Raw genomic sequence first — 13,748 nt, 5'->3', positions numbered from 1 at the left:
GAAAGGCAGATAGGGAAAGGTGGCAGCCATTTTGAAAAGCAGTTGCAATGAGCCAGTGGATAAGGAACATGGGGTCATCAGTATCTGGCCATGCTCAAGAGGAAGATCAAAGTACAATGCTTTCAAACCAACATAATTTAAACCATTAACTTTTACCCCAACCCATGACCCTTAACAAATATACTTGCTCAATAGTTCTGTTGATATAATAGTTTATCCTTTTTAGTAGATGTACAATGCAATAAACTGAGCAACAGTTGAAGGTCTTATGTGAATCCACTAATCTCTTATTTCATATAGCTATTAATCATGTGTTATGGACACAGGTTTACAAACTTAAAGACATGTTACATCAGAAAGGGGACATAATGACCCCAAAGTACAGATGCCTGAAACCTGATCTACCTTGAAATATCATGTCTAGCCCAGACTTTAATGTTGATGAGAGCTTTACAAGGGTTTACAAGGGATGACTCTCTAGCCTAACTCCTTGATGAGTGCAAGAGATTGAGCCAGGGTCAAGCTGATATCTTTGAATGAACCGTTGGCGCCATCTAGCGCCAAATGCTCGCAAGGACTTGAAGGAACACGATTGAAATGCACGTTAACAATTTTGTCCTTCCTCAGGTCCCATCCATGTAGAAAATATGTCTGGAAATTGCTCGTATTCACAGACCTAGGATCAGATTATCCACCCCGAATTCCAACCTTAACCAGGAGGGAATAAACACTCAACTGACCTTAGATCAGCGTCTGGGGGAAATGATTCCTTACTCGGTATGACATCATCCACTCATCATTGTTTGTGGTGCTGTCAGTTCCATCACCGACCTAGTACTGTAACGTTAACTACTGTAACTCCATACAAATTGGATTTCATTTAAAGCATTATATCAAGTAAGTGCAAATATACTAGCTACTTTCATGTTTTAGTATTTTAAAACCGTGATACGGGATTTGATCATGTCCGAGTCGGTCACCGTGTAGCAGGATAGTTAAATTAGCTAATTTAGCTGTCACTGTCAGGCTTATCGCCGGCTAGCTAGCTAGCTAACGTCCTTGTCTTGCAAGAATGGCTAGGAGATTATTGTCAAAAGTAAATCTACATGTGGATAATCAGATTACCATTGTACAATTAAGCGAGTTTAAATGAAGGGTTGCGGACTTCTCTTCAGTCAATGTGTGCTCCGTTAGCTGGCTAGCTTGGCATCGAGCACATAGACTCTAAAAAAAAGATCGAGCAGGACACGGATGACGTTGACTCCCGGGACACCGATGACGTTGACTGCCAACACCGATGACGTTGACTGCCAGCACACAGATGGCGTAGACTGTTGGCCAGCGGGCGAGCGAGCTACTGCTCCATCACAGAATCAGATGAAACTGGGATGTGGCCAATCAGCCATGTCCCACTTAACCCGTTTGACCTTTCCAATCAACCATCAAATTAATTTGGTATTAATAACAACATTTTTGGTTAATGTTGTAATCTCATGATTGTATCTACGTCATGAATCAACAGACAAGAAATAGGCCTACATTTTCTATCTCGCCCGCCCATAATAAGATCTGACCCGAATTCGTTTTGATCAAAATATATTAACATAGACCTTGATCATGACTCAGTTCCATTACATTACACGTAAGTCATTGGACAACGGTGTCTTCTGTAGTGGGAATTTTGTTAAAATCCCTGACACTCGGTCTGAACAGAGGCCCAAAGTGAGATTTGGCTAATTTACCAATCTATAAATTGTCAGATGACAATGGCTAATTCAGTGACTGTCAGTGACTGACATAACAATCGAAAAATTGCTGATATGCAACCAAATTTCGAACTTGCACCTTGTGTATTCTACTATTCTAACTCTCAACAGTAAATTGAGACCCTGACTGAGTACCTACATTTAAAAAATAATAAAACAGTTAGGTTTGGGGTCCCCCTAGCAGCCTGAGGCTGTAAAACGTGATAAAAATGTTGCAGTTTTAAAGCACATTTTCTGCAATTCTACACATTTTGCCATATGGGAAATAACATTTTTAACACATTTCATGCAGTTCTACTAATTTTGCCATAGGGCCGAGATAATTTCCCCCCTGTTTTACAACTAATTTCCTGCAATTCTACCCATTTTGCCATGACTTATGCCATGTTAATGATATCTGAGTGAGAGTGACTAACAAAATCAAAGGGGGTCCCCTGGGCACGTGCCCTGTGTGACCAGTCGGCATTCGGCCATGATAACTACAAGTTTAGATAGCTGGCTAGACTAATTTACCAATCTATAAATTGTTAGCTGACCTGGCTAATTGAGTCAGATCATCAAGGACAACAACCACCCGAGCCACTGCCTGTTCACCCCGCTATCATCCGCTATCATCCAGGGCATCAAAGCTCGGACCGAGAGACTGAAAAACAGCTTCTATCTCAAGGCCATCAGACTGTTAAACAGCCATCACTAACATGGAGTGGCTGCTGCCAACATACTGACTTAAATCTCTAGCCACTTTAACAATGAAAAATTGATGTATTAAATGTATCACTAGCCACTTTAAACAATGCCACTTTATATAATGTTTGCATACCCTACATTACTCATCTCATATGTATATACTGTATTCTATACCATCTACTGCATCTTGCCTATGTCATTTGGCCATCGCTCATTCATATATTTTTATGTACATATTCTCATTCATTCCTTTACACTTGTGTGTATAAGGTAGTTGTGAAATTGTTAGATTACTTGTTAGATATTACCTCATGGTCGGAACTAGAAGCACAAGCATTTCGCTACACTCGCATTAACATCTGCTAACCATGTGTATGTGACAAATAACATTTGATTTGATATGATTTGACTGACATAACAAGAGAAAAATTGCTGATACACAACCAAATTTTGAACTTGCACCTTGTGTATTATACTATTTTACTCTCAACAGTAAGTTGAGACCCCGACTGAGTACCTACATTTAAAAAAATAATAAAACAGTTAGGGCTAGCAGCGTGAGGCCATAGGCCAGTGTTCCCCAACTCCAGTCCTCCAGTACCCCCAACAGTACACATTTTAGTTGTAGCCCTGGACAAGCACCTGATTCAACTCACTGAGGGCTTGATGATTAGTTGATAAGGTTATATTAATATACACCTTGATAGGTTTATGCTTAGTGTTTCCACACAGCCATATCTCCATGTTACAGCGCTTGTTGTTTACGGAAAACAGACAAAAGACAAGAGGTGACCATATGTGCGCATTAGCTATCTTTCTGCGAACATCTGTGTGTAAACATAACTCGGGAAGTGTAGCGGAAGTGTATTTTCGTCGGAACGAGGCACCCATTCCTGTATGGATCTGTAACTGCTACAATAAGGACCCATACCTGTATGGATCTGTAACTGCTACAGTAAGGGTTGTAGCTGTATGGATCTGTAACTGCTACAGTAAGGTCATAGCTGTATAGATCTGAAACTGCTACAGTAAGGTCATAGCTGTATGGATCTGTAACTGCTACAGTAAGGTCATAGCTGTATGGATCTGTAACTGCTACAGTAAGGTCATAGCTGTATAGATCTGTAACTGCTACAGTAAGGTCATAGCTGTATGGATCTGTAACTGCTACAGTAAGGGTCATAGCTGTATGGATCTGTAACTGCTACAGTAAGGTCATAGCTGTATAGATCTGTAACTGCTACAGTAAGGTCATAGCTGTATGGATCTGTAACTGCTACAGTAAGGGTCGTAGCTGTATGGATCTGTAACTGCTACAGTAAGGTCATAGCTGTATAGATCTGTAACTGCTACAGTAAGGTCATAGCTTTATAGATCTGTAACTGCTACAGTAAGGACATAGCTGTATGGATCTGTAACTGCTACAGTAAGGTCATAGCTTTATAGATCTGTAACTGCTACAGTAAGGACATAGCTGTATGGATCTGTAACTGCTACAGTAAGGTTCGTAGCTGTATGGATCTGTAACTGCTACAGTAAGGTAATAGCTGTATGGATCTGTAACTGTAACATATTGACTTGTTCTCTCTCTCCCTCTCTCTTATAGCATGGCAGATAAACAGGATAAGAGTGAGCTGAAGGCGGAGCTGGAGAGGAAGAAACAACGCCTGGCCCAAATCAGAGAGGAAAAGAAGAGAAAGGAGGAGGAGAAGAACAAGAAGAAGGATGTGAGTAGAGAGAATAGAAGAATGATTTTGAACCTGCTGACTGCAGGCTTGATGCAGAGGAGTGGGGGCTATCAGTATATGATTATTACAGTATCATGTTATAGCCAACATGCAGTATTTATTATATTACTGTCTCCCTGTCCCTGCCATTCAACAAATCCCCTCACTGTACCTCACCCGCTCCCTACTTCCCCTCTCTTACCTGTAGGGGTCTGACTCTAAGCGGGGAGGGGAGGGGGGTGCAGCTGGGGCACCAGACTCGTCTGACCTGGAGAAGAAGAGGAGAGAGGCTGAAGCTCTATTGCAGAGCATGGGGATCGCCCCTGATATAACCAATGGTAAGGACACACACAGTTTGTATTCTGATTTAACGTTCATCGTCTGTGATTAACATTTGAGTGTAACACCAATATAATTTCCTGGTCCTGTCTTGGTTTTGTTGAATTGTTAAAGAATTCTTCAATTGAATTGTTAAACAATTCTTCAATTGAATTCTTCAATTCTTGTTTTCTCTTCTGGTTTTGAATAAGCCTTTCTGCATGAAGCCTCAGCATGAAGCCTCAGCATGTCACTTACAGCTACTTTTTCTCTCTCTTCTCCTTTTATTTCTTTTGCTTTTTTGTATCTTCCCCCTTTTTTATTTTATGACTAACCAACTCACTCACTCACTCACTCACTCACTCACTCACTCACTCACTCACTCACTCACTCACTCACTCACTCACTCACTCACTCACTCACTCACTCACTCACTCACTCACTCACTCACTCACTCACTCACTCACCCTCAACAGCCCAGCCTCTGAGAGTAATAACAGAGGATACGTGTTTGTTTCACTATCTAGTCCCCGCCCCTATGTCTCCCTCAGCCAAATCAATGTGCAGCGAGACAGGAAGCCAGGACTCTGGAGATGGAAACTCTAGGTATGTGTGTCTATGTGATTAACTACACTGAACAAAAATATAAACGCAACATGTAAAGTGTCGGTCCCATGTTTCATGAGCTGAAATAAAATATCCCAGAAATGTTCCATATGCACAAAAAGCTTATTTCTCTCAAATGTTGTGCAAAAAATGTGTTTACATCCCTGTTAGTGAGCATTTCTCATTTGCCAAGATAATCCCTCCACTTGACAGGTGTGGCATATCAAGAAGATGATTAAACATCATGATCATTACACAGGTGCACCTTGTGCTGGGGACAATAAAAGGCCACTCAAAAATGTGCAGTCTTGTCACACAACACATGCAGTTGGCATGTTGATGGCAAGAATGTCCACCAGAGCTGTCGCTTGATAATTTAATGTTAATTTCTCTACCATAAGCTGCCTCCATAGTCATTTTTTGAGAATTTGGCAGTACATCCAACCAGCCTTACAACCACAGACCACGTGTAACCATGCCAGCCCAGGACCTCCACATCTGGCTTCTTCACCTGCGGGATCATCTGAGACCAGCCACCCAGACAGCTGATGAAACTGTTGGTTTGCACAACCAAAGAATTTCTGCACAAACTGTCAGAAAGGTCAGGGACGCGTGCTGGTCATTCTCACCAGGGTCTTGACCTGACTGCAGTTCAGCGTCGTCACCGACTTCAGTGGGCAAATGCTCACCTTCGATGGCCACTGGCACAATGGAAAAGTGTGCTATTCACAAATAAATCCTGGATTCAACTGTGCCGGGCAGATGGCAGAAAGCACGTATGGCTCCATGTGGGCGAGCATTATGCTGATGTCAACATTGTGGATGAGATGAGTCGCGCTGCGTGAGGCAAATGGTGGTCACACCAGATACTGACTGGTTTTCTGATCCACACCCCTACTTTTATTAAATATATCTCTGACCAACAGATGCATATCTGGATTCCCAGTCATGTGAAATCCATAGATTAGAGCCTAATGAATTTATTTCAATTGACTGATTTCCTTATATGAACTGTAACTCAGTAAAATCTTTGAAATTGTTGCATGTTGCGTTTATATTTTAGTTCAGTGTACTTCCTGGCTCAGTATTTATTAACAACAGGTCTGTAAATTCTGACTTGTCTGCTTTCTCTCTTTCACTTCCCACTCCACCCCTCTCACTCCCTGTTTTCTCTTTTTCTCTCTCCATCTCTCTCTCTCCCACTCCGCTCCTAACTCCTCTCTCTCTCCTCTGTCTACTTCTCTCTCATCTAACTTTTCTCTCCTGCTCTCTGCTTCTCCCTGGTGGTGCATTGTGGCTGTATCAGGACGTTACACTGGGATCCTGACCCCTCTACTCTGCAGCTGCACTCTGACTCCCAACTACTGGGGTACTGCTCCTCTCTCTCTTACTATCTAAGACACATTCCCTACTTGGCTGGGGTACTGCTCCTCTCTCTCTTACTATCTAAGACACATTCCCTACTTGGCTGGGGTACTGCTCCTCTCTCTCTCTTACTATCTAAGACACATTCCCTACTTGGCTGGGGTACTGCTCCTCTCTCTCTTACTATCTAAGACACATTCCCTACTTGGCTGGGGTACTGCTCCTCTGTCTCTTACTATCTAAGACACATTCCCTACTTGGCTGGAGTACTGCTCCTCTCTCTCTCTTACTATCTAAGACACATTCCCTACTTGGCTGGGGTACTGCTCCTCTCTCTCTTACTATCTAAGACACATTCCCTACTTGGCTGGAGTACTGCTCCTCTCTCTCTCTTACTATCTAAGACACATTCCCTACTTGGCTGGGGTACTGCTCCTCTCTCTCTTACTATCTAAGACACATTCCCTACTTGGCTGGGGTACTGCTCCTCTTTCTCTCTTACTATCTAAGACACATTCCCTACTTGGCTGGGGTACTGCTCCTCTCTCTCTCTTACTATCTAAGACACATTCCCTACTTGGCTGGGGTACTGCTCCTCTTTCTCTCTTACTATCTAAGACACATTCTCTACTTGGCTGGGGTACTGCTCCTCTCTCTCTCTTACTATCTAAGACACATTCCCTACTTGGCTGGGGTACTGCTCCTCTCTCTCTTTTACTATCTAAGACACATTCTCTACTTGGCTGGGGTACTGCTCCTCTCTCTCTCTTACTATCTAAGACACATTCTCTACTTGGCTGGGGTACTGCTCCTCTCTCTTACTATCTAAGACACATTCTCTACTTGGCTGGGGTACTGCTCCTCTCTCTCTCTTACTATCTAAGACACATTCTCTACTTGGCTGGGGTACTGCTCCTCTCTCTCTCTTACTATCTAAGACACATTCCCTACTTGGCTGGGGTACTGCTCCTCTCTCTCTCTTACTATCTAAGACACATTCCCTACTTGGCTGGGGTACTGCTCCTCTTTCTCTCTTACTATCTAAGACACATTCTCTACTTGGCTGGGGTACTGCTCCTCTTTCTCTCTTACTATCTAAGACACATTCTCTACTTGGCTGGGGTACTGCTCCTCTCTCTCTCTTACTATCTAAGACACATTCCCTACTTGGCTGGGGTACTGCTCCTCTCTCTCTTACTATCTAAGACACATTCCCTACTTGGCTGGGGTACTGCTCCTCTCTCTCTATCTAAGACACATTCTCTACTTGGCTGGGGTACTGCTCCTCTCTCTCTCTTACTATCTAAGACACATTCTCTACTTGGCTGGGGTACTGCTCCTCTCTCTCTCTTACTATCTAAGACACATTCTCTACTTGGCTGGGGTACTGCTCCTCTCTTCTGTTCCTCCTGGTCTTTTCCTTGGTGGACATGTTTGTTTCATGCACATTGCTGTCTGCTAGCGCACGTAGAGTGTTTGTCTTTCTGATGGTGTGTTTGGATGTGGAAGTCTCTGACCTTGTGTGTGCGTGCATGAGAGAGTCTGTATAATCTTGTGGCTGTGTTTTCAGGTTTGTATGTGTCTCCCTGACTATGTATGTGTCTCCAGGCGTGGTTTGAGGCTTGGCATGGCAAAGGTGACCCAGGTGGATTTCCCACCCAAACAGTCTGTGTCCTACTCCAAGGAGACACAGACCCCCACCTGTACACAAACACACACACAGGCCAAACCAGGTAGTCCTTGTGTTTTATGTGTTACCAGCAATTTACAGACTTTTAAGTATGTTGTGTTGTTGTGAGCATGATATTGAACCTGTGTGTGTGTGTGTGTGTGTGTGTGTGTGTGTGTGTGTGTGTGTGTGTGTGTGTGTGTGTGTGTGTGTGTGTGTAGCAGAGGAGGAGGAAGAGGAGGAGGAGATGTCCGAGCCCAAGCCAGCAGAGGAGTCCCAGGAGGAGAAAGCTGATCAGGAGGAGAAGCAGGAAGAAGGTGAGACTGACTTTACCCTCTTACCTGTGACCTGTAAGTTGGCTAGCCCTGCCTACACCACAGCTGATATTTGTGTGTGTGTGTGTGGGGGGGTGTGTGTGTGTGTGTAGTCCCTCCCAAAGATCTGAGTGAAGAGGAGAAGATGCAGCTTCTCCACTCTGAGGAATTCATGACGTTCTTTGATCGAGGGAGCAGGATTGTGGAGCGGGCTCTGTCTGAACGAGTGGACGTCTGCTTTGACTACAGCGGCCGAGACCTGGAAGACAAGGAGGGGTGAGACACCCCAAACTGTAAAATGATTATTATTATTGGTCATATACACACTTCCCAGCAGGTATAAAAGGTGTAGCGAAATGCTTGTATGCTAGCTCCCTCAACATTGTAGTACAATAATTAATATCAATAATAACAACAAACACCTCCTCTCCCCTCCTCTCTCCTCTCCCTTCTCTCTCTCTCGTTCTTTTTTTCCAGTGAGATGCAGGCGGGGACTAAGATGTCTCTGAACAGGGTGTTCTCTGACGAACATTGGTCCAAGAACAGAGTGGTCACCTGTCTGGACTGGTCTCCTCAGGTAAGACAGTGCGTAATGATTGTAAATATACACTGAGTGTACAAAACCTGCTCTTTCCATGACATGGACTGGCCAGGTGAATCCAGGTGAAAGATATGATCCTTTATTGATGTCACTTGTTAAATCCACTTCAATCAGTGTAGATGAAGGGGAGGAGACAGGTTAAGGAAGGATTTTTAAGCCTTGAGACAATTGAGACAAGGATTGTGTATGTGTGCCCTTCAGAGGGTGAATGGGCAAGACAAAAGATTGAAGTGCCTTTGAACAGGGTATGGTAGTAGGTGCCTGGCTCACCGGTTTGAGTGTGTCAAGAACTGCAACGCTGCTGGGTTTTTCGTGCTCAACAGTTTCCCGTGTGAATCAAGAATGGTCCACCACCCAAAAGACATCCAGCCAACTTGACCCAACTGTGGGAAGCATTGGAGTCAACATGGACCAGCATCCCTGAGGAACGCTTTCAACACCTTGTAGAGTCCATGCCCTGACGAATTGAGGCTGTTCTGAGGGCAAAAGGAAGGTGTTTCTAATGTTTTGTACACTCAGTGTATATACACTGTATGTAACTAACTAATTCATATTAATCTCGTGTTCGACTCCTGTTTGATTCAGTACCCTGAGCTGCTGGTGGCCTCCTACAACAACAACGAGGAGGCTCCTCATGAGCCTGACGGAGTGGCTTTGGTCTGGAACATGAAGTATAAGAAGACAACACCCGAATACACCTTCCACTGCCAGGTACACAAACGCATGAACGTGCGCATACAGACACACCAGTGGAGGCTGCTAAGGGAAGGGCGGCTCATAATAATGTCTGGAATGGAGTAAATGGAACGGCATCAAACACCTGGAAACCCTGTGTTTGATGTATTTGATACAATTCCACTCCAGTCATTACCACAAACCCATCCTCCCCAATTAAGGTGCCACCACACACAAACACTGTGAAAATCCTTTTCTTCTGCCTGTTCTCCAGTCTGCAGTGATGTCAGCAGCGTTCGCCAGGTTCCATCCTAACCTGGTCGTGGGCGGGACTTACTCAGGCCAGATCGTCCTATGGGACAACAGGAGCAACAAGAGAACACCTGTACAGAGAACTCCTCTTTCTGCATCCGCTCACACGGTAACACACGCAGAGTGCTCAATAGTGTTCAAATTGTGAAGTTGTTTACCTTATATTAGCTTACAAGCTACTGTTAGCTACTGACATTTGTCATACGCTCTTAACAGGAGCCACTAGGGTTAAGTGCCTTGCTCAAGGGCACATCAGCAAATCATTTTACCTAGGCGGCTCAGGTATTCGAACCATCAACCTTCCGGTTACTGGCCAAACGCTCTTAACCACTAGGCTACCTGCCGCCCATAGAGACTGAACTGTGTGTGTGTCCTGTGATGTTCAGCACCCAGTGTACTGTGTGAACGTAGTGGGGACCCAGAATGCTCACAACCTCATCAGCATCTCGACTGACGGAAAGATGTGCTCCTGGAGCCTGGACATGCTGTCTCAACCACAGGTACTACTGCAGCGTGTATGTGTGTGTGAGTTCTAGGACATCGTAGAGCTAGTGTTTTGTCAGTCTTAATGCTGTGTGTGTGTGTGTGTGTGTGTGTGTGTGTGTGTGTGTGTGTGTGTGTGTGTGTATACAGGACAGTCTGGAGCTGGTGTTTAAGCAGTCAAAGGCAGTAGCAGTGACATCCATGGCTTTTCCTCTGGGTGACGTCAACAACTTTGTGGTCGGGAGTGAAGATGGATCAGTCTACACTGCCTGCCGCCACGGGAGGTGTGTCAGTGTGTGTGTGTGTGTGTGTGTGATTTTATTTAGCGATGGGGAGTAACGATTGCTTTGTGCACATGGTCTGTGTTACAGTAAAGCAGGTATCAGTGATGTGTTTGAGGGACATCATGGTCCGGTCACTGGGTTGAGCTGTCACAGTGCTGGGGGTCCCGTGGATTTCTCCCATCTGTTCATCTCTGCCTCCTTCGACTGGACCGTCAAGCTGTGGACCACCAAGGTAACGCGCACACACACACACACACAGAGAAACATCAACCCTACCTCATTCTCTAACAGTGCCCTCTCTCTCTCTGTGTAGAGTACCCGTCCTCTGTATTCATTTGAGGACAGCTGTGACTATGTGTATGATGTCATGTGGTCTCCCACACACCCCGCCCTCTTCGCCTGTGTGGACGGATCTGCACGCCTGGACCTGTGGAACCTCAACAACGACACAGAGGTACACACATCAGAGGAGGCTGGTGGGAGGAGCTATAGGAGGACGGGCTCATTGTAATGGCTGTAATGGAACGGTATTAAACAAATGGAAACCTCATCTGACTCCGTTCCAAACGTTCCATTCCAGACATTATAATGAGCCCGTCCTCTTATAGCTCCTCCCCCACACACATTTATACACATAGTATCAACAACAGACATACAATGCAACTTAAACACTGTGTGTCCTAGGTGCCCAGTGCCAGTGTGTGTGTGAATGGGTCTCCTGCTCTGAATCGTGTGCGCTGGGCTCACTCAGGGAGAGAGATCGCTACAGGAGACTCAGACGGACAGGTGCTGGTCTATGACGTAGGGGAGGTGAGAGATCTGTCCCTTCACCCATTCCTTCATCTAGAAAACCTTTATATTGCTGCACTGAAATAAATCACAAGTGTCATACCTGCAATTTGTTTAACCTGTGTGTGTTTCCACAGCAAATCTGTGTGCCCAAGGCAGATGAGTGGACCCGTTTGGTGCACACGCTGGTGGAGATCAACGAGAACCGTGACGAAGGAGAGGAGCTGGCCGCGCAGCGCCTAGTCGCCTGATCACCATGGTAACCACTTGCTTCCAAATCCTCCCTCCAGTTGGAACAGGTGTGATGTTTATCCTCTCAGGTTCTAGAACATTTGAGTGTTCTGTCCACAGCTCTTCCCTAAATATGCAAAACTTTGTACCTTTTTACCACTTTGCATCTCCTGTATTTGTATGTATTGGAGGCGTATGTGTATTCCCTAAAGGCTGACCATGTGGATTTAATGGTGAACAACAGAAATAGGATGACCCATGCCCATTCCAACCTTTGTAGACAAGGGCAGCAATGTCCTTAGATTTTAGCTTCAATTTTATTTATCCATGCTCTTATTTATCATATGCGGTTGCACATATTTAAACATGTCTGCGGATAGCTTTACCAGTATATCCCTTTACATTAGCACTACACCTAAGCTCATACCACTACAAGACAAAAAGTGCTTTTTAAATTAACTTTACTTGCCTTGACTGAATATGTTTGTTAGTGGTTTTTGAATAAACCAAAGTTAATTACTTTATCCGTTTAAAAATGTACTGTACCCGTAGGTCTCTTAATAGAAAGCCAGTGTGTCTCTCCTTCCTGAAAGGATGTTAATGAAGTATTTCCTCATGAGATGTGGACCTAAGTGGAGCCATAGATGCATACAGAGTTTGGCCAACTATCCACCATGTTGGCACCAAATGCACCACATTCTAATTAGCATTTCAACTAGACTTTTGTTGGAACATTGTACATTACACAATTCTCTGTTGGAAGGAGTTTGCCAAACTCTGTATAGATGAAGGATTCAGACCCCTTGACTTTTTCCACATTGTTACGTTACAGCCTTATGCTAAAATGGATGAAATAGCCCCCCCCATACACAATATCCCATAATGACAAAGTAAAAACAGGTTTTTAGAAATGTTAGCAAATTGTATAAAAAATGCATAACTGAAATATCACATTTACATAAGTATTCAGACCCTTTATTCAGTACTTTGTTGAAGCCCCTTTGGCAGTGATTACAGCCTCAAGTCTTCTTGGGTATGACGCTATAAGCTTGGCACACCTGTATTTGGGGAGTTTCTCCCATTCTTCTCTGCAGATCCTCTCAAGGTCTGTCAGGTTGGACGGGGAGTGTCGCTGCACAGCTATTTTCAGGTCTCCAGAGGATATTCGACTGGGTTCAAGTCTGGGTCTGTCTGGGCCACTCAAGGACATTGAGACTTATCCCGAAGCCACTCCTGCGTTGTCTTGTCTGTGTGCTTAGGGTTGTTGTCCTGTTGGAAGGTGAACCTTCACCCCAGTCTGAGGTCCTGAGCGCTCTGGAGCAGGTTTTCATCAAGGATCTTTCAGTTCTTCGCTCCATTCACCTTTCACTCGATCCTGACTAATCTCCCAGTCGCTACCGCTTAAACATCCCCACAACATAATGCTGTCACCACAGGGATGGTGCCAGGTTTCCTCCAGACATGAGGCTTGGCATTCAGGCCAGAGTGCAATCTTGGCTTCATCAGACCAGAGAATCTTGTTTCTCATGGTCTGCGTCCTTTAGGTGCCTTTTGGCAAACTCCAAGCGGGCTCTTGTGCGCCTTTTCCTGAAAAGTGGCTTCCGTCTGGCCACTCTACCATAAAGGCCTGATTGGTGGAGTGCTGCAGAGATGGTTGTCCTTCTAGAAGGTTCTCCCATCTCCACAGAGGAACTCTGGAGCTCTGTCAGAGTCACTTCCCTGACCAAGGCCTTTCTCCCCCGATTGCTCAGTTTGGCTGGGCGGCCTTGGAAGAGACTTGGTGGTTCAAAACGTTTTCCATTTAAGAATGGAGGCCACTGTGTTCTAGGGACCTTCAATACTGCAGACATTTTTTGGTACCCTTCCCCAGATCTGTGCCGCCACAATCCTGTCTCAGAGCTCTACGGACAATTCCTTCCAC

General features: G+C 44.7%; 1 protein-coding gene across 9 annotated transcripts; it reads left to right on the top strand.

Annotated features, from left to right (window-relative positions):
* The first annotated feature begins 759 nt into the window (after positions 1–759).
* On the top strand, positions 760–13,420 carry LOC106569495 (dynein, cytoplasmic 1, intermediate chain 2a). Of its 9 annotated transcripts, none has more exons than XM_014140894.2 (17): positions 760–897; positions 4,060–4,180; positions 4,389–4,518; positions 5,050–5,104; positions 6,411–6,473; positions 8,078–8,202; positions 8,360–8,455; positions 8,566–8,728; positions 8,930–9,029; positions 9,639–9,764; positions 10,003–10,149; positions 10,427–10,540; positions 10,674–10,807; positions 10,895–11,039; positions 11,121–11,261; positions 11,492–11,617; positions 11,734–13,420. In XM_014140894.2, the coding sequence occupies exons 2-17, from the start codon at positions 4,061–4,063 to the stop codon at positions 11,845–11,847; spliced, it is 1,899 nt and encodes a 632-aa protein (XP_013996369.2). In that variant the 5' UTR covers positions 760–897; position 4,060; the 3' UTR covers positions 11,848–13,420. The 9 variants fall into 9 exon arrangements, with proteins under 9 accessions (XP_013996369.2, XP_045550271.1, XP_013996366.2 ...); XM_045694315.1 differs by having other exon boundaries at positions 4,975–5,104; positions 8,363–8,455; XM_014140891.2 differs by having other exon boundaries at positions 4,975–5,104.
* The last annotated feature ends 328 nt before the right edge of the window (positions 13,421–13,748 follow it).

The sequence above is a fragment of the Salmo salar genome, chromosome ssa14 (genome assembly GCF_905237065.1).
Source record: "Salmo salar chromosome ssa14, Ssal_v3.1, whole genome shotgun sequence".
Classification (NCBI taxonomy): Eukaryota; Metazoa; Chordata; class Actinopteri; order Salmoniformes; family Salmonidae; genus Salmo; species Salmo salar.
The sequence above is the reverse complement of the archived record's forward strand: the minus strand, read 5'-3'. Positions and strand labels throughout refer to the sequence as shown.